Below are 16,940 nucleotides of genomic sequence, written 5' to 3' on the forward strand. Positions count from 1 at the left end.
TTAATGTGCGAACTCTAGGGAAATAACATATTGACTATTCTGTTGTGCGCAAGAAAATTGAAGAACCCTTTGCAGACAGAGGGCTTGCAAAGGATTCTTTCTGTTTCTCTTAACCAAAATCTGTGGCAAGATGTTTGAAATCAGCAGGACGCTTAATGCTGCTTTGTTAAATAATGAGGTAATATTTTGTCACTTTTTCTGGGCAGCATCTGTTTTTTCTCCTTTTTCATATGTTTGTGAAGGATTCAGTTTAATCTTATGGAAGTAGGAGATCTGGGGGAAAAAAAAAATCATTCTTCAATTATTTTTTTTTTTTCCTTTTGATGCTTTTGGAGAATTGGGTTGTCTTTTATTTGCGGTTTCAATCGGCTGCTGTTGCCTAGGACATTATGCCACGTAAGGCTTCTAAACTGCACAGAGTAGGTAGTTATTAACGCTGAATTGGCTTCTGGTATAGTCCATCTGGGCTCTGTATGAGAGAGCTTGCTAGCGGCTACTGATGCTAAGATACCCGCAACCTTTGGGATGTATGCGTGGTGGAGAGGGGCTCAGTGATATGAGATCACTTCTTTTAAGGGAAACTGTCATTAATGAGTCAAGAAACTGCTCATTTATGGTAAGGAGAGGGGAGGGGGGGGGGGAGCTGGGGAACAACCCTGTGATTTCATTTTGATATTGGATTAGCTGTTTAAGACAAGTTTCTTTTTGTGAGGATGGAAGATTGCATTAAAAAATATGCTTTGCTCAGGGGCTTGCTGGCTGGTGCTGGAGAGACCGTGTTGAGAATCTGGTGCTTTACAAATGTATCACAACCGTGATGGGGTGGTCAGTCCCTTACCCTGAAAGATAAATTGGTACTATTGGAAACACGAGAATAAGGTTGACTTTTTCAACAATAGGATTCTGCCTTTGTCTTTACGGAGGGAGGCCTCTGAGGACGTTTGAGCGGTTGTTTTAGTGTCCCTCGGAAAGGCTGCGTGTGTAGGGTGCTGTTTGGGAAAGCGGTCAGTGTGCAGAGCACCTGGGTTTGTAGATGGATAAAACAGCTAATTTTCCAGAGGAGCAGTGTGCAATTATTGTTTCAGAAAAATGGCTGAATCTTTTGATATGCATAACGAATTTCTAGTGACAAAGTAGGCTGAAGTTGAAAAGACTTACAAATAATTTCTAGATGCTTTTCTCGGTGTTATTAACCCCTAAAGAGACCTGAAGTAAAAATTTGCATTACAAATTTAACTTTAATATTTGACGTATATTTGCACGAGAATGTATGGTAACGTACAACAAGCTCTGTAGCATTTTGATGCCTGTGTGTTCAGTCTAAGAGGTCACTTAATATTTGAGTTAGGATGCCTTGTCTTATGAGCCAGTTTAATCTTTACTAGTTTCTACCAAGCTACAAATGTGCTCAAAAAGATGCATGGTGAGAGAAATCCTCTGCAGCCTTTTACATTGTTCATATTTTAATTGAATTCAGTGCTCATTCCCCAAATACATTGTATGATGTCTTTTAAATGTGATTTTTCTCCTTGCTCGGTCTGTTTGTAGCTAGATTTTTATAAGCTTACTGTGTTTCATGTGTTTTATTGGTATGTTTGTGTGTGTGTTTGAGTTTGTCTATGGTTTAAAGAAATTTAAAATGTACAGAATGTCAGTTCAGAGCTTAGCAGTTTGGAGGGCATATTTATGCTTCAAAAAAAAAATAAGACTTATAGAACAATGATCATCTGATTCCATATTTTAGAAAATGGTTTTGGTGGTTTGTAGCCAGATTTCATTATCCAGGAAAGAGCTAAGTGAGCTTATAACATGGCCCATCCCAGCTTTCTCCGTTTTGAGCTCTTAGGTTTAAAAACGCTTGCAATGATACTGAATTTTTAAAAAACGTGTTTGGCTGTTGCGTGTGTGAATGGTAAAATTAAACAATTCCTACGTGTGTTAATAGAGTAACGCTCGGTTGCTTTAGCGGAGATGAACGTACATTCAAGGTTAGTTGCAATTACAGGATACCATGCCTTGTTACTTGGGTCAAAACAAGCTTTAGGAAAATAACTCCAAGTAATAGAAAGAAATGAATGTTTCCTAACTTGTGAGAATTTTTAATAAGCTTGCCGTGGTTGGGAGAGGGTAAAATATTGCTGTTTGGAAGTGAAGTTTTGTTAGTTTGTCAGTGGCAGCGAGCGGAGGATTAATGAGTGTGCATTGTTAAGTTAAGCACGTTTCTATCTGAGCCTGGAAAAAAAAAAATCTTTTAAATGCCCAAAGTTCGTGATTGTTTTATTTCCTGTAGAGCTGAAGAATAATGAAATGAGGTGGTGAAATAATTCTGAAATACAACTGTTGTTCAGGGGGAGCGCTCTGATAAATAGGTGTCTGCTGTGCCTTTGACAGCATCAAGTGACAGAAATATAAAATCCACTTCTAAAAATATGTATTTAAAAAAAACCCCAAAAAACCCTTGCAGGGCTGAAGGAGGAGAGGTGGGTTGATAATTAAAATCAATAGTACCTGAAAATAAACGCAGCTTTAAATGCGTGTCAAAGTGCTTTTGTTGTGCCTTTAAGCCTAGAGGCAGATCATTAAATATGCATTTCTCCGGAAAGCAACTGTCGAAAAAGATAAGGTGGTTAAAATACACCGGACCTGGGAGCTGGGCGTGCAGGAGGTAAGGAGATGTAGGCACTGAAGCATGGCCGAGGTACCACATCGCCGCGGCCGAGGGCTGCTGTGCCAGTGGGGTGGGAACAGGGCGGGGGGGGGGAAATAATAAATAAAATAAATAAAATAAAAAATACAGGGATGCATGTTGTTTCTTCAACCGGGCCTTAATTACTAGACACAAGCAGCAGTTCAGAAATCTGGTCTCTGTTGTTGTAGAGGTCACCAAATCATTAACATTGTCAATCTGGCAGCGGCTAATTTCAATAGCACCTGATGTCGCAACGCCCCCCCCCCCCCCCGCGCCGCGGCGGCCAATCAGCGCCCGCCCGCCGCTGACAGATGGGCCCATAAATGGAGGGAAAGGGGCGACGCCGGCAGCCAGTGCCAGCAGGGCCGCGCGCCGCTCCGCCCGCCGCCGGCGCCGCCGCACCGGGACCGCGGGACCCGCTGCCGACACACCACAACAACCCCCCCCCCAAAAAAAAAAATATTTTTTATTTATTATAATTAATATTCTCGCTGCACAAACGTCTAGCACTGTGCTTTGTGGATCTTTTTTTTAAAAAAAAAAAAAATTATAATAAAAATAATTCCCTGAAAAACCTTTAGCAAATCTGTAGAAGAGTTGAAGCCTTTCAAGACCCAATATTTGCCATTAAGAATGGTTATGGTAGGTATTAGTAGATTTAAAATCTGATCGTAGCGGGTTTATATAGAGGTAGATATAGAAGCTAACATATAGATTTTCCCCGAATCTGCATCATTCTCAGTCTGTGTTTTCACATGAATTTAGTTTTCTGCTACTGATTTGTTTGTACGTGATCTCTCCCTTTTTCCCCCCTTCCTCTCTCTTTCTCTCTCCCTCCCCCCCCGCTCTCTCTTTCATATTTAATGTGTGCATATCCTTTAATAAAGGATGTACTTTGTCATTTTAAGGTAATTGCGATTTCTCTCAGAATAAAGGAAAAAGCTCATTTCTAATGCAAGGCTGGTATGTGGCTAACTGAAATGCAAAAGGAAGAGGCTTTTTTTTTTTTAAGTGGCGGGGGGGGGAGTTAATTTCCACAGTGACATTTTGGAGATACAAATGCAGAGCAAAATCCTAGGGAAGGGGGGTGGTGGTTGGTGGGGGGGGGGAAAAAAGCCTCGAGATTGGTAATTTTCTTTGGGTGGACTGCGCAATAGGTATGGTAATTTTAAAAGAGGGTGATTTATATGAGCTTCAGTAAATGCTGCATATTGTATTTCAAAGAGTTTCCTGTCATGACCTCATAAAAAGAGGAGGAGGCTTGTATGTGTTGCAGCGCCTAGTATATGTCGATTTTGTTGCATCGTTGGGCAGCAGCGCTGTAAGAAGGAATGTCAGCTTTTACATAACGCTCTTTTTGCTTTTGACTCTGTGAGGGGCTGTAAGGGTCCATCTTTGTGATCACAGATGGAGTGGAATGGCTTGAAAATGGTAAGTGAACGGGGAGAGCCTGCTCGTGGGGTTTTGTCTTGCTTCTCGCGTGCCTCGCGAATTTCTTTTGTTCGGGGCGGCGGATCGTGAGTCATAAAATAAAATTAGGGAGCCTTGCTTATATATCTATATATAATTTTTTTTTTTTTGCGGGATATGTCTGCCTGCGTGTGTGTGTATATCTATATATCTGTTTAACGTATGTAACTGTGATGGCACTTCACGGCGTTTCCATCGAACGTTGCATTTGAGTGGGGCGAGGATGGGCTCTGCTGACAGCCGGGTGTCATTGTACCGCGTGTGCCTGGCGGAGCGGGCAGCCCGTGATGCCTTTTAATCCCCGTTTGTGTTACACCAGCCTTAAATCCAAACCTAATAATCGCCTCTGAAATTCAGGTATTGCGTTTGCTATGGAGCCGGTGCTGTAGAGGTTGGATGGATGGAAGGGTGTGTGGGGTTTTTTGTGTGTGTGCGTGTCGGGGTGGGGGCTGGGGGTGGGAAGCCGCGTTGTTTTGTGCTTTTTTAAAATGCTGGGGAGAAGTCAAAGCCATTTATGCGGAAAAAAAAAAAAAATAGTATTTCTATTTTTAGACCGTATTCTCCTGGCAGAGGAGCCCGAACGCGCTCGACTCGTCCCCTCTTTTGTGCTTTTTTTTTTTTTTTTCTTACAGATTGTGCAAAATGGCATGATCAAATACAACTGCCGGGGACTTCGGGCTGCGCCGAGCGGGGCGACCCGGGGTGGGGGCTGGGACCCGCACAATACCCGGCCCTGCCGCCACCCCCCCGGCATGCTGGGGCTTGGGGGTCCCGTCCCCCCCTTGCCCCCCTCCCGGCTCTCCCCTTAATTTAACGTTTTGCAGACTTTAGCCGCGGATATTTATTATAACCGGGGAAACAAAGCGACGGTCTTTTCCCATTCTTACAGGATTGTCTTTGTCTAGCTGCTTGTTTTGATGGGTGTAAAACAAATAAGATTAGACTGAGCAGCCGAACTGAAAGCGATAGCTGGGAGGAAAAGCCAATGAAAGGTTGCCGGGGAAACGAGCATAGGGGAAGCTGAGTGGGGGAGCAGGTGGCAATCATGTGGGAATACTGCAAACAGTGTAAAAAAAAAAAAAAAAAAATCTAAAAAAAAAAAAGGCAGGGGCTACCTCGATTATCTCTGCTGTTCTTTGTGGCAGTCACAACTTTAATTATTCTTTATAAATAGGTGTTAATTACATTTCTGGCTCAGGCTTACAGTGATTTCTAGAAATCTGGTTTTAAGCATCTGTTCTTTCTCCTCTGCAAAAGAGGGTTATCTTTTTTTTTTTCCTTCCCCCTCCCTGCTGTGAAATTCTACGTGCAAAAAATTGCAAGGAATCCTGTGAGGCAGTATTTAAAAAAAAAAAAATGTAAATTATATTGAATGAAGTTGACAGAGGTATAATAGTGAACTCCCACAGCTGATAGCTTCTGCAAATCATTTCTTAGAATTTTCCAGCAAATGTCCCTATGAGAACAGTAGGTAGAATGAATTTACCCTAAGCAGTGATTTTGTGTTAAGTGATATTGGTATTTTTACGAAATCAGATGGTTATATGGCAGAATAATCAGTTCAGGGGAGTTCACCATATCCTAGGGTTTATGTGCTGAGTGGAATTTATGAAAATAATGAGGGTATTCTCCTCTTCGTCTCCAGCCCCACCTTTAGCCACAGTCTATTTTATCTGCTGGAGCAATATCCACTTCTAATGTGAGGCTCCTTGTGGCAACTTTACTTTTTAAACTGCGGCTGAATATTCTGCTAATTGTGATGGTCTCTTATTGTAGAGGCAAAATAGCAGAAGTGCATCTTTAAACAAGGCTATTGGTGCTAGAAGTGTTAAAAAAGCATAGTAGGCTAGTAAGTGATAGACAGGAGCGTAAAAGATACAAAAATGTGGTTGCCCAGAAAATGCTCCTCTATCACACATCAGGAGGCACGAGAGAAGCAAAGCCAGAATATAGAACACGCCTTTCTTTCTGTCTTCAGATTTTCAGATATTTTTACTTTCTTCCTTCCTCTGGTGCAGGATTACTTGGAATGCAAATTCAAGCATGACTGGTAGTGTTTAGTTTAAATACAAATAAATTAAATGGTCATTTTAATTTGCTTTGTTTTAAGTATCGCTTCTGCTGCAATCCTTTCTGTGAATAACTAATTGAATGGCCCTCTGTAAACTGCACTGCTTTACAATGTAGAGGAGGGGAAAAATCTTGAGGGTGTGTGTGCATGTGTAAAATCCTGTATTTTACGGTCTGTGCATGTGCAGAGATGTATTCTGAGATGTATTGTGGTTGTACGTGAGAGTAAAATAATTTTTCTTCTGTCCAAAACAGAGATACTGTGTTCTAAATCTGCTAACTTGGTCATGACAATAAATAAGGGTGCCTTTTATTATACACAGCTGCATTGTTTGTTTTAAGAGTCAGCAGCTAGTAGTTACATTTTCGTTTTCTGTTCAATTTGGTGTTTCGACGAAGATTTAAAAATAATGTAATCCTTGTTTTATGGCGCACGTGTTCCTGCCCCGATCTTCCTCTTCTCTTTGTTTTGAGATTATATTAATGAATACAGCCTGCATGTACATAATGACATTTTCTTTTTGCATATTAAAGATTGCATTGTACATCCTCATATAGAAAAATAGCTATTAAGTTAGTAAAATTTAATTCAGACTGCTACAGATAGTAAAGAAAGATTAAAATGTTAAAACCTCTTTCTGTTCAGACAAAAAGGTAGAGAAAATGTACTTGTCTTTAGACATACCAATTTTTTTTAAAAATGTGGTCTCAGTGAGCAGAAAGTCAGAAAGGATGAAATTTTACAACTGGGTATTGATGCAAGGTGAACACCAGCCATCAATTTAAAATCCTATCCCCAGGTACTCTTCTAATCAGGTTCCCATGTTAGATGCAGGGATGCCTCTCCTCTGACTGTCTTGGTTGCCTCCTTTGCTTTCTTCGTCTTTATTAATTTTACCTTTTTGAGCTCTCTCAAAGTGAGCCCGAGCTGTTGTGACAAAGGATGGTTACAATGAGCTAGAAGGGGTATACTTAAAAATCCCATTTGAATGGGTTTGGAATAGTCTTCATCATCTTTATTTGGTCCTGTTAAATATTGTGACTATTGAATGAAAATCCAGTTGTGTTAATCTTACATATATTTAATGTGTTTTTTTTAAAATAATATCTTCTAGGTTACAGTGAATTTTTTTTTTCTTCAACCTTCCTACTTGGTATGCTGGGAGTGTACTAATTAAATGCAGGTTATTTTCTATGTGTAATTGTTGTACTGTTGGTACATAACTGGGAGCCGCTCCTGCATCCTGAGGTTTTTCAGAAGAAATAAAGTGTGATTGCATCCCATATTCTGGCAGGGGAATTTGCTTTCTGTGGGAACTTGCACTTTGAAAATAATTTCAGCAAACACCCCAGGCAAGAAATGGGCAGTGGCAGAGAATATTATAGTGAGAGGGAGAGAGATGCAGATAACTTGACAAATGCACTTGTCTGCTTTGGCAATCTGTGTCCACTAGACAACTCATTTACATGCCTGGACACATTAAAATGTACATTTGTTTGTCTGTGGGACAGCTGACTGGATACACTCAGATGCACTGGCAAATGCTGCAATGCAGTATTTTTTTCAATGTCATTGGGGTTTTGGGGGAGAAGTGGGCGCAAACAGTCTTTTTGCAAGTGAGGCGATGTTAAAAACCGTGGTACGTCTGGAAAGGGTAGGCCAGAATTTGCAAAATTTGCTAATCTGATGGAAAGTCACCCCTCCCCCATTGCCTTCCTCTCCCTCTCTTGCTCTTTTTTTTTCTTTCCAAGTAGGATGGAGGAGGAGATGGGTATGCATGTATTTTTTTATATATGTGTTCATGCATGTGTGTCTTCCCTTCTCATTTGGGTAGATGTTAAGGAAAATGCTGGGATTTGTAAGAGAAAGGAAGGGGCATTCGCGTAATGTACTACTTTCCAACTGTTTGCGTAAATGTCCAGTTACCAGCAGCGTAGGACTTCCAAGGAACTTTAAAAGCAAGGCACATTTCTCATTTTCTAAAGAATTTTGCGAAGAGGAGGGTAACTTTTCGATTCAACAAGTACAATATATTTAATTCTGATAAAAAGTGTTTAATGGGAACCTGTACCTTGCCTTAGCCTTTGCATTTGAGTACGTTTAACCATTTGAGATAACGTAAAGTGAAGATGTTGGAGAAACAAATATTCAAAGACTCTCTACTTGCCTTTTTTTTTTTTTTTTCCCCTTAAATGACCAGTCTTTACTTTCTAAAATACCAGAATATTTTAGGTGCAAGGGGCTTTTGTAGGTCACTAGCATTACAGGGAGGAGGAGAAGTGAGGGAGAAAAGGTCTTGATGTGTCACAGTCAGTAATTGTCTGAAATTAGCCATCTAGAAAAGGCAGGAAAGGCTTGGAGGAAAGAGGAGGAGGCACAAACATGTGAAACAGCGCTGTGTTAGTCGAGGAGATAAGGAGTGATAAATTTGAACCGGTGCAGTGGTGTGATGCCCATTAATTTCTCAGAACCTTGACTTTGCAGGTTTGTTACTTTGTTGTTCACACCTTTAATTATAACCAGTTTTGGATGATAGCTTGGGGGGCTGAAGATAGGACCTTGTGTTCACTTAAGTATTCAGTTTGCAATAGCATTGGAACGTCAGTGTTAGAAATGAAATACTTTCGGATGAGATTATAAGAATGCAATTAATTTTTGCAACTATCTAATGTCTTATTTGTAGCATTTACATTGCTTGCATAAATTCATTAAAAGTTAGCTCAGTAGAGCTGGTGTTAGATTATCATTACATAAAATAAAGATAACCTATGTTTTCCCCTAGGCATTTTGGAGCTTCTAATGCATTGCCACTACTTTAGGGCCCCAAAAAGTAGAATCTGTCTTAGCTATTGTTCTACCTTTGATTGTGTCTTATGTGAGGACTTTCACCTCACAGAGAGAGAAAATCTGTAAAAATCAGGAAATGCTGTGAACCAGTTAAGAAGCTTAATTAAAACAGGATAAAAAGAGAACATTAAGAAAAATATAGCTAAACCTTTGCGCCTCTTTTCTGGGAATGGTTTATTTGTGCAGTAAAATACAAGCTTGGCTTTGACAATATTTAGAGTCATGATGTATATAAAATTCTGTAGTACGCCTTTGTTGCTAAGGCACACGCAATTCCATCAGCGATGCTGTTGTGATGGGAAATTGTCCTTGAATTCTAAAAAAAAAAATTAAGCACTTAGTTTCATTTATTTAATTATTTTAATATTAAACTCCTTTTTATTGCTGCAAAAGCTCTTATACATTATGGTTGGTATTTTTCCCAGTCTGGAGCTGTACGCCCGTATTTTTGAGAATCGGGGTGGTGTGGTATATTTGGCTTTTGAGGATCCTGAAGTCTTGGAGATGTTGATGTTGATAATAATGTTTGTTTCAAAACAGACGCAAATGACTATGGGAGGTGGTTCTGTCACTTGCGGTGCTTCAAGAAGGTTCCACGCGTAATGCGTCTCTGTCCACATAAGCGATTTTCGGTGTTGGCAGAGGGCAGCGATGCCCCTGGAGCCTTTCCAGTAGCGTTGAGTCCTTCAGATCCAGCCGCTCCGCTGCGCGCCCGGGTGCATTCGCCCAGCCCTGGAAGGAAAACCAAACCGCTCCCTCTGGTCTTTGCTTCGTGAGGGATGCTTGGGGAGAACATCCCATCTGGCCCTCCACGTAGAGACCAAAAGATTCCTGCTGGAGCAGGTAACTGCACTGCGCTCCGGCCCAATGTGTTGGCCTGTCACTGCGTGTGTGCTCGTTTGGGGTAGTTCATCGTTTTTCTGAGCACTGGGTAGTAGTTATTCCCAGGTTGGGTGCTGTTGAAAAGCTTTTGTAGGGACATCAGGGATGAAGGAAGCTTGTCCTTATTTTCTTCCCCTTATGAAACTCTCAGGCTTGCATACTAAAAAAAACTAGCAAAGACAGCAATACTCACAATTTATAATTTACGGTAGATCTGACTCATCTTGTAATATTATGTCTTAATTGCCCAGTGAGGACGTGGAGTTCCAGGAACCAATTTTGTCCCCTTGCATCTCCTGGTACAGATCAGGACAGCTGCCAGAAGTCCACATTGCTCTTCTGCTATTAAAAGCAAAAGTGATATTTGTGACTTTGAGAATTACTATTGCTAGACTAAACTTCCTTGGAAAATTTCATATTGGACTTTTTCTTTGTTTAATCTGTGGGTTAATTTAAACTCTCGATGTCTGTATGTGCTTAAGGTGTGGGGAAGTCAACCGGTCTCGTAGTTCTGATTTGAGAGGGTTGTAGAAAACCACGTGAGCAAAAATAGTAATGAATCTTTTGACTGAGTGAAATGCTAATCTGGGGAGGAGGCCATGCTTTTCTTTGGTCCTTGTCAGCTGACATGTGGAATCCCAGAGCCATCAGAAAATTTGTTGGATAATACGAAATTCACAACTCAACAGCCTGAAACAAGCCATGTTTAAGCCATTACACCATGGTGAAGTGTTAACGTGTTAACATTTGGGATCAGAGATACTTGGAGATGTTTGTGGGGTTTTTTTTACTTGATTGCAGGGTTTATAAATGTGACTGTTAATTGCTGTCCTTGTATTCATCGTCTACTGGTCATCCTCGATCTTCGAATGGTGGTCAGTGACTTTTTGCTTTACTATGTGCAGAAGAACTTGCAGGCAAAGGCTCATCCTGATATTTCTGTAGAGTAGAAGGGACAGTCGTGACACCATAGAAGTAATAATGCGTGTAAACAAATGCTCTCTAAATAAAAATAGTTCCAATACCGTTCCCTGTATATCTTTGTTCCAAATGAAGTTACTGGCAGTAGATGAGTAGGGGGAAGTTGATTTTTAGCAGAAAGCGTGAATGCTGGAAATTCATCCTAATATGCGTGTGCCAGCTATACTGTGGCAGTGTTGCTGTCGGTTCCCTTCCTGTGAGAGCAGCTGTTCAGGGAATTAATCTCTTTGCTTGATGCAGAGGGTCCTGAAAAATTCAATGCGCAGCTACGGTGGTGACTGTGGCCATTTTTAGTGTGGCTGCTGATGGGAACTGACTCCATGATCTAGCACAGTAGCATATTGTTCTTTAGAATAACTGGGCCAGGACAAAATTATCATTTTCTGTATTTTGTGTGTTCTGAGAGATTCCAGAGTGCACTTCAGAATTTGACATCGCGTTTGATAATTTATAGAGCACAGTTTATATTTAACTGTAGACACACTAATCCGGGGAAAAAGAGTAGTATATTTTTAGAATCCCTTTTTTATTGTCTGTGCTTGTCATTATCCAGCCGCTGAAGGAAGTGTTCACAAATGTAGTTGCTCACTGGGGTAGAAAATGTTGGGTTTAAGTTCCACCGTTAGTCCTTGCTGTATGCAAAAATGCATGTTATCTGTGTGATGCTCTTTTGTGGTTATCAAGAAGCTTTGCAGCCACACGTAGCTGTGGTGGCCGCTGCGGGAGCTGTGTTCTCCTCCAGTATTTTGACACCAGGCTGGACCAGGATACCTGGGCTGAGTGCCTCAGCATGCAGGGATGCTTAGGTGATAATATTCATTTTAATAATGACACAGTGTTGCTTCTGTCACTGAGTTCTCCTTGGATATGAAACAGTGAAACTCAGAGCTGGATACACTCTAAAGAATCTACCTGTGACTGCGGAGTATGTAGAGGGAAAGCTAGCCAACAGAAAGGACAGCAACTGCGTTGTTGTGGCTTTAGGAATGTCCAAATAAGCTGCACTTACATATTTAGACTACTAGGACGTTTCTGCCTGGTAATCTCTAATAGTGCTGATGTTTCTCCAGTTGCCTCTTGGCCTCTGAGCCAAATGTCATGTACGGGTTCAGAGTTGGGACAGCGGGGTGGCCCGAGTCCCACCTGTGGGCAGGGCAGAGGCCGGCAGGGCTCCCGCTGGTGCCTCAGCAGAATTGCCTTCTCGTCAGGAGGATGATATCCACAAATCTGCCCTTTTTTTGGTTTCTTTTTTTTTTTTTAAGAGGAGTCAATTTCTTGGTGTTATGTTTGTTTTTTCGAATAAGAATTCGATGAATTTGAATACTATTTAATTTGGACATTTTAGGAGGCATCTTAGTAATTAGAATAAGGGTGTTTGATTTGCCCTGTGGCGCATTTCTCTTAGTACTGAGATTAATAGAGTTTATGTCCAGGATAAACCTTAAGGATCTCTTAGCCTGACCTGGGACAGATACATGTGTATGTACTTGATATTTTGTCCTTTATTGATTAATAATATATTATTAATCTATGATAATGGGGTTTTTAGCTTAGCATAGATGCTTTTATGCATGAGGTCATTTGAATTTAAATATTAGTGAGGTATTTATCCCATACAGTACATTAAAACTTACTCTCGTTTAAGCCATTGTGTAGATACTCCTTTTGTGAGACAGTCAGAGGAAACAGCTGCCTCTGTATACTAGAAGGTCATGTCTGATCACTTTTCCACCAGAATTTTTTTGTCTTCAACTTCTGTTGTCTGTTCATGACCTTTAGGATGACGATTGCCTTATTACTCTGGAGTAATTCATGGCAATTTTGTCTGCTGTGGGTATGTTACAGAAGCAAGAATAGCTATATTTCATGAAAATATTATTTCCATAAGCAATATTAATGTGGTACAGGGCTGTAGGCTTACAGGTGATCTGTGGGAAAGCTGTAAACTTTATTACTAATCTAGTTCAGTTTCCAGAGAAATACACTGTTGCTTTGCAGTAAGTTAACATTTCTAATTATGGAGATGGAAACCTCTGATGTTCAGCTAAGTCCTATTCAGGGGTCCATCTCTCTTAGACCTGCAAGCAGCAGTATCCATAGAGATGTTGTTGCCAGCAGTTGAGATGTACACATGTTGATTAGTGTTGCCTAATTGCATTTACCAGTGTGTCTTCATTAAGATTTTGTTGAGGACAGAGCCTTAAAATATCTTGGTTGTGGCGTCTGTTTTGCTAAGCCATCCATTCCTGCCTAACATAAGCCTGCCTTTGCATGAAAAATGTAGGGGCAACATTTTCAGAAGAACAACTTACGGCTTAGGAGCTGAAATCCAATTGCAGTGAGCATTAATGACTCTTAAATTGCTTAAGGGCCTCTGAAAATTGTAACTTTTGTTTCTAGAACTTCAGTAGAAATAACAGCAGTGGGGGGTTGGATGTCCCTGGGCTTCACAGAGAGCCTGCTCTGTCCTTGCTTTGCTTTGCCTTCTGGTAAGTAGATGTTTTTAGGTTTCAGTATGGCTTGTAATGCAGCTTTCACCGTCTAAAATCTCGGGTTGCAAATGATTCTAGATTATTTTCTTAAAGGGAAAAACATGAAGTGGAATTGTGACAGGTCTACAGCAGCTGAGGACTTGCAGCTGTCTGCCTCTTACAGGAACATGTACGTACCCGTGGGAATCTGTGCGTCAGTACACGGTGCAGCACGCATATTTCCAAGTCGGTGATATAATTTGGTTATAGATTAGTAATATATAACTCGGTAATATAGTCAGTAAACGAAACAGATAGTGATTAGGAAACAAAACTCTGAACTAAAAATAAAATTCAGGAAGTAATCAAACATATAAAAATACTTTCTCAATTTCTTTTGCTTTCATTTCAGTGTATTTTCAGGCTGTATGTCCTTTAAACTGAGGATCTGTCTTAGATGTTAGTCTCTACTGCACTCTTATATTATTATTATCTAGTATCCAGGCTTTTGAGAAACCATCTCCAATCTTGAAGGGTTTGTGTCATATACTTAATATTTTCGGTGGTGTTTCTTTTTTTAATCACCATTCTAGCACAGATTTTAACTATGGTTTTTGTTAGTCACCATCTCTTTCAAGAGGGACAAGGCAGTCACTAGGAGACCTCTTGCTTTTGTGTTATCTGCTTAATAAAATGCAATCCATGGAGAAAAAGAGGATGTTATCATCAAATTTTGGCTTGGAGTCTCAATCACAGAAACATCTCGTCTTATTGTTGAGATTGCTTTTTCAGACTCCTTTGGCCTTCGTATGAGTCTTGAAAGAAAATAGCAGATGCAGATGAGAAGGCAGGAGGAAATAAGGAGCAATCCAGAATGATGGAATAAAATTTTATAAGGGTTTTAGTTAGGTACAGAGTTGCCTGGTGCAGATTTGGCAGCAGGGTGATTGGAGAGGAAGACAGATGTTCCTTCAGAAGGCAGAGCCTGACTGCATTGCCTTTATTTGGGTTTAAAAACCGTACAGACCTCTGAGCAGAGGTGGCCAGTGACCCCCGGGGGGTGGGTGTGCAGGAGCCATTGGTGGCCACGTCCTGGCACAGAAATGGGACACCTTCCCGCTACCGCCCTTTGTTATGTGGGACACAAGGGATTGTAAGGGGTTTTAACCGGAGCTAGTTGTGTGACCCTTCTAAAAGACCAGGGATGCATCTTTTTTTTTTTTTTTAATTTGGGGGTTTTTGTGGTGACTTCATCCAAAGCCGCCTTCCAGAGTGGTGGTTGAGTGCTGTGAAATCAAGGCTGTATTCTCCCTTATCTTCATACGTAAATTACATTTAATGACAGAAATGATGGCAAGCAAATTCTGGTGAAACCAACCGACTTAAAGAAGGGATAGCTGGCTGGCTTTCTAGAAGTAAGTTTGTCTTGGTGAAAAGGTTGACCCTGATACAGGGGTAGTGAGAAACCTCTGTAACCATCACCTATTATACACGTTTTCCTCACTTACTGTTTAACTTGTGCTGTTGAGCACGTTTGCTGTAGACTTCCGTAAGATGCTTGGAGGACACTGAAGAATAGAGCCAAACGCCTCTGAGGTTTCAAACACGCGTAGTTTCCCTGTAGTCATCGCAAGAGGCGAAGAAGCTGGGAACAGCAACTGAAAGATGAAGCCAAGTAGAAGTTTATAAAGAACCTCAAATACTGTGAGTTGAGGTAGTACACATGGCAGACCTGTAGCTATATTCTGCTTCTGGAATAATGTTTTTGTCCTTACGGGTGTGCGGTGCAGCGCTTGCGCCGTGCTCACGGGTGCCTGTCTGTGCATCTTCTCCCCAGTCCTGCGTGTTTCTTCTGGGCTTTGGGGAGTGCTGAGCTGTACGTATGCTAATTGTAGTTCTCCTCCTCTGATTTCTTACCCCCAGAGTACCTGCAGGAAGAGTAAGAGACCATATGAAGTGTGTGATACGGTGCCTTTGTTCCTGTCTTGTGGGTGGTTATCAGACGTGTAGTTCTGAGCGTGATTTACTGATACCTTAGTTATTGATGGTGGAATGGTTGTGGCTCCTTTATTTCCCACTCATTCCATTTTATCCTTGAAATCAAATGCAAAAAGGTAGAGTCTGTACGGCATGGGAACAGAAGACATTTAAGTGAAGCTTTCTCAAAAAAGGCAATTTGGTGCTTCATAATGCTGTTTAGCTTTTTCGGGAAGTTGTTAGGAGTGGTGACCTTGTCACAGGGCCAGGTCTGAGGAGATGGTGGTGTTATAGAGCTGTCACAGATCACTGTGTAACTCCGGCAGTTTGCCTAGGTGCTTTCCTCCAGTTTGTTCCCTTCTGCAAAACTTGGAATAAAAATACCAGGTTTTGCCTTTCTGGTTTTTTGTCAGTGTTGGTACAGCAGCAGTCCCTGTCCTTAGCACCCATTTGCACAGCATCTAGCACAACTTGGTGCTGGTATCAGTTACACCCTTCAGGCACTGCTCTGTGATAACAAATAATATTGCCAATAAACTTCGCATTCATTTCACTGCAGACTGGGGACAGAATATTTTGCTTTAGAATATTCACGCAAAAGACTATAATGGATAACTTTAGCTATTAAAGAGAATAATGTTATCTCTTTATTTGAACTGAAGCTTGCCTCTTAAAATGAATGCATTTGTTGTCTTCTCCATTTGGATCGTTTGTGTGCTCTGTACAATTATTGTGGCGCCCATAAATGTGAACTTGCTGAAAATGTTTCAGCGCCATTTCAACCTGAGTGCAGTGCGCTCTGAAGCTGAGATTCTCGTAAGACTCTGTCCCTGCCATGAAAGCCAGAGACCGCTAGTTGTGTGAGCTGAGACTTTGAGCTGTATCTGTATTTAAAATATTTAATATGTCTCTTAGTTGAAGGAGGGTAAAGATAAAGCATGTAAAAGTGCACAAGAGTGGGGAGCATGTTCAAAATATACGGAGGGTTAGATAATGATTTGTTTCTGGGATATTGGATTTGCCCCCAGGCAGATTTACTCAAAAGCTTCATTTTATTCCTTTATTTCATGTTCATGATGTATTTATTAGGTAAATAATAGCAGAGTCTAGTTGTACAGTACGTAAGCTTTAATAAAAATGTAATTGACAGTGAAATTTGACAGTTGAGTTACAGAGAAGAAAATCTGTGCTGGAGCTGCATGCAGAACATTGATTGCCTCTGCTAAGGTCACTTCAGAAAGAAACCAGTGTAATGCCTACGCAAGGTTCAGGTGCACCTGCTTCTTTCTCTGACTGGAGTTGTGGTTTTGAACCAATAAATACTTAAAATCACAGGTTTTTTTAAATGCTCCTGTGGGAAGACATGGTCTGCCGTGAAGGTTTTATGATCCAGTGCGTTGTTCTGCAAAAATGCAGATATGTGTTTAATTCCCCCAAAGTGAGTAGCAGCAGCTGCCTCTGAATGTGGGCTGGGGGTCCAGGGCTGAGGGACGGGGTCTTGGATGTATCTGTATGTCCCACTCCGTACCTACGGACTGAGCGTCTGGCTCTG

General features: G+C 41.1%; 1 protein-coding gene across 2 annotated transcripts in view; it reads left to right on the plus strand.

Moving 5' to 3' along the window:
- Nucleotides 1-499: 499 nt before the first annotated feature.
- The window catches only part of ELAVL4 (ELAV like RNA binding protein 4), a 61,854-nt gene continuing 45,413 nt past the window's right edge, over nucleotides 500-16,940 (plus strand). For both annotated transcript variants that reach the window (XM_065655976.1, XM_065655977.1), the window contains exon 1: nucleotides 500-616. In XM_065655976.1, the coding sequence (XP_065512048.1) occupies nucleotides 500-616 (117 nt within the window). The remainder of the gene's footprint in view (nucleotides 617-16,940) is intronic.

This window comes from Caloenas nicobarica, chromosome Z (genome assembly GCF_036013445.1).
Source record: "Caloenas nicobarica isolate bCalNic1 chromosome Z, bCalNic1.hap1, whole genome shotgun sequence".
In the NCBI taxonomy this organism is placed as follows: domain Eukaryota; kingdom Metazoa; phylum Chordata; class Aves; order Columbiformes; family Columbidae; genus Caloenas; species Caloenas nicobarica.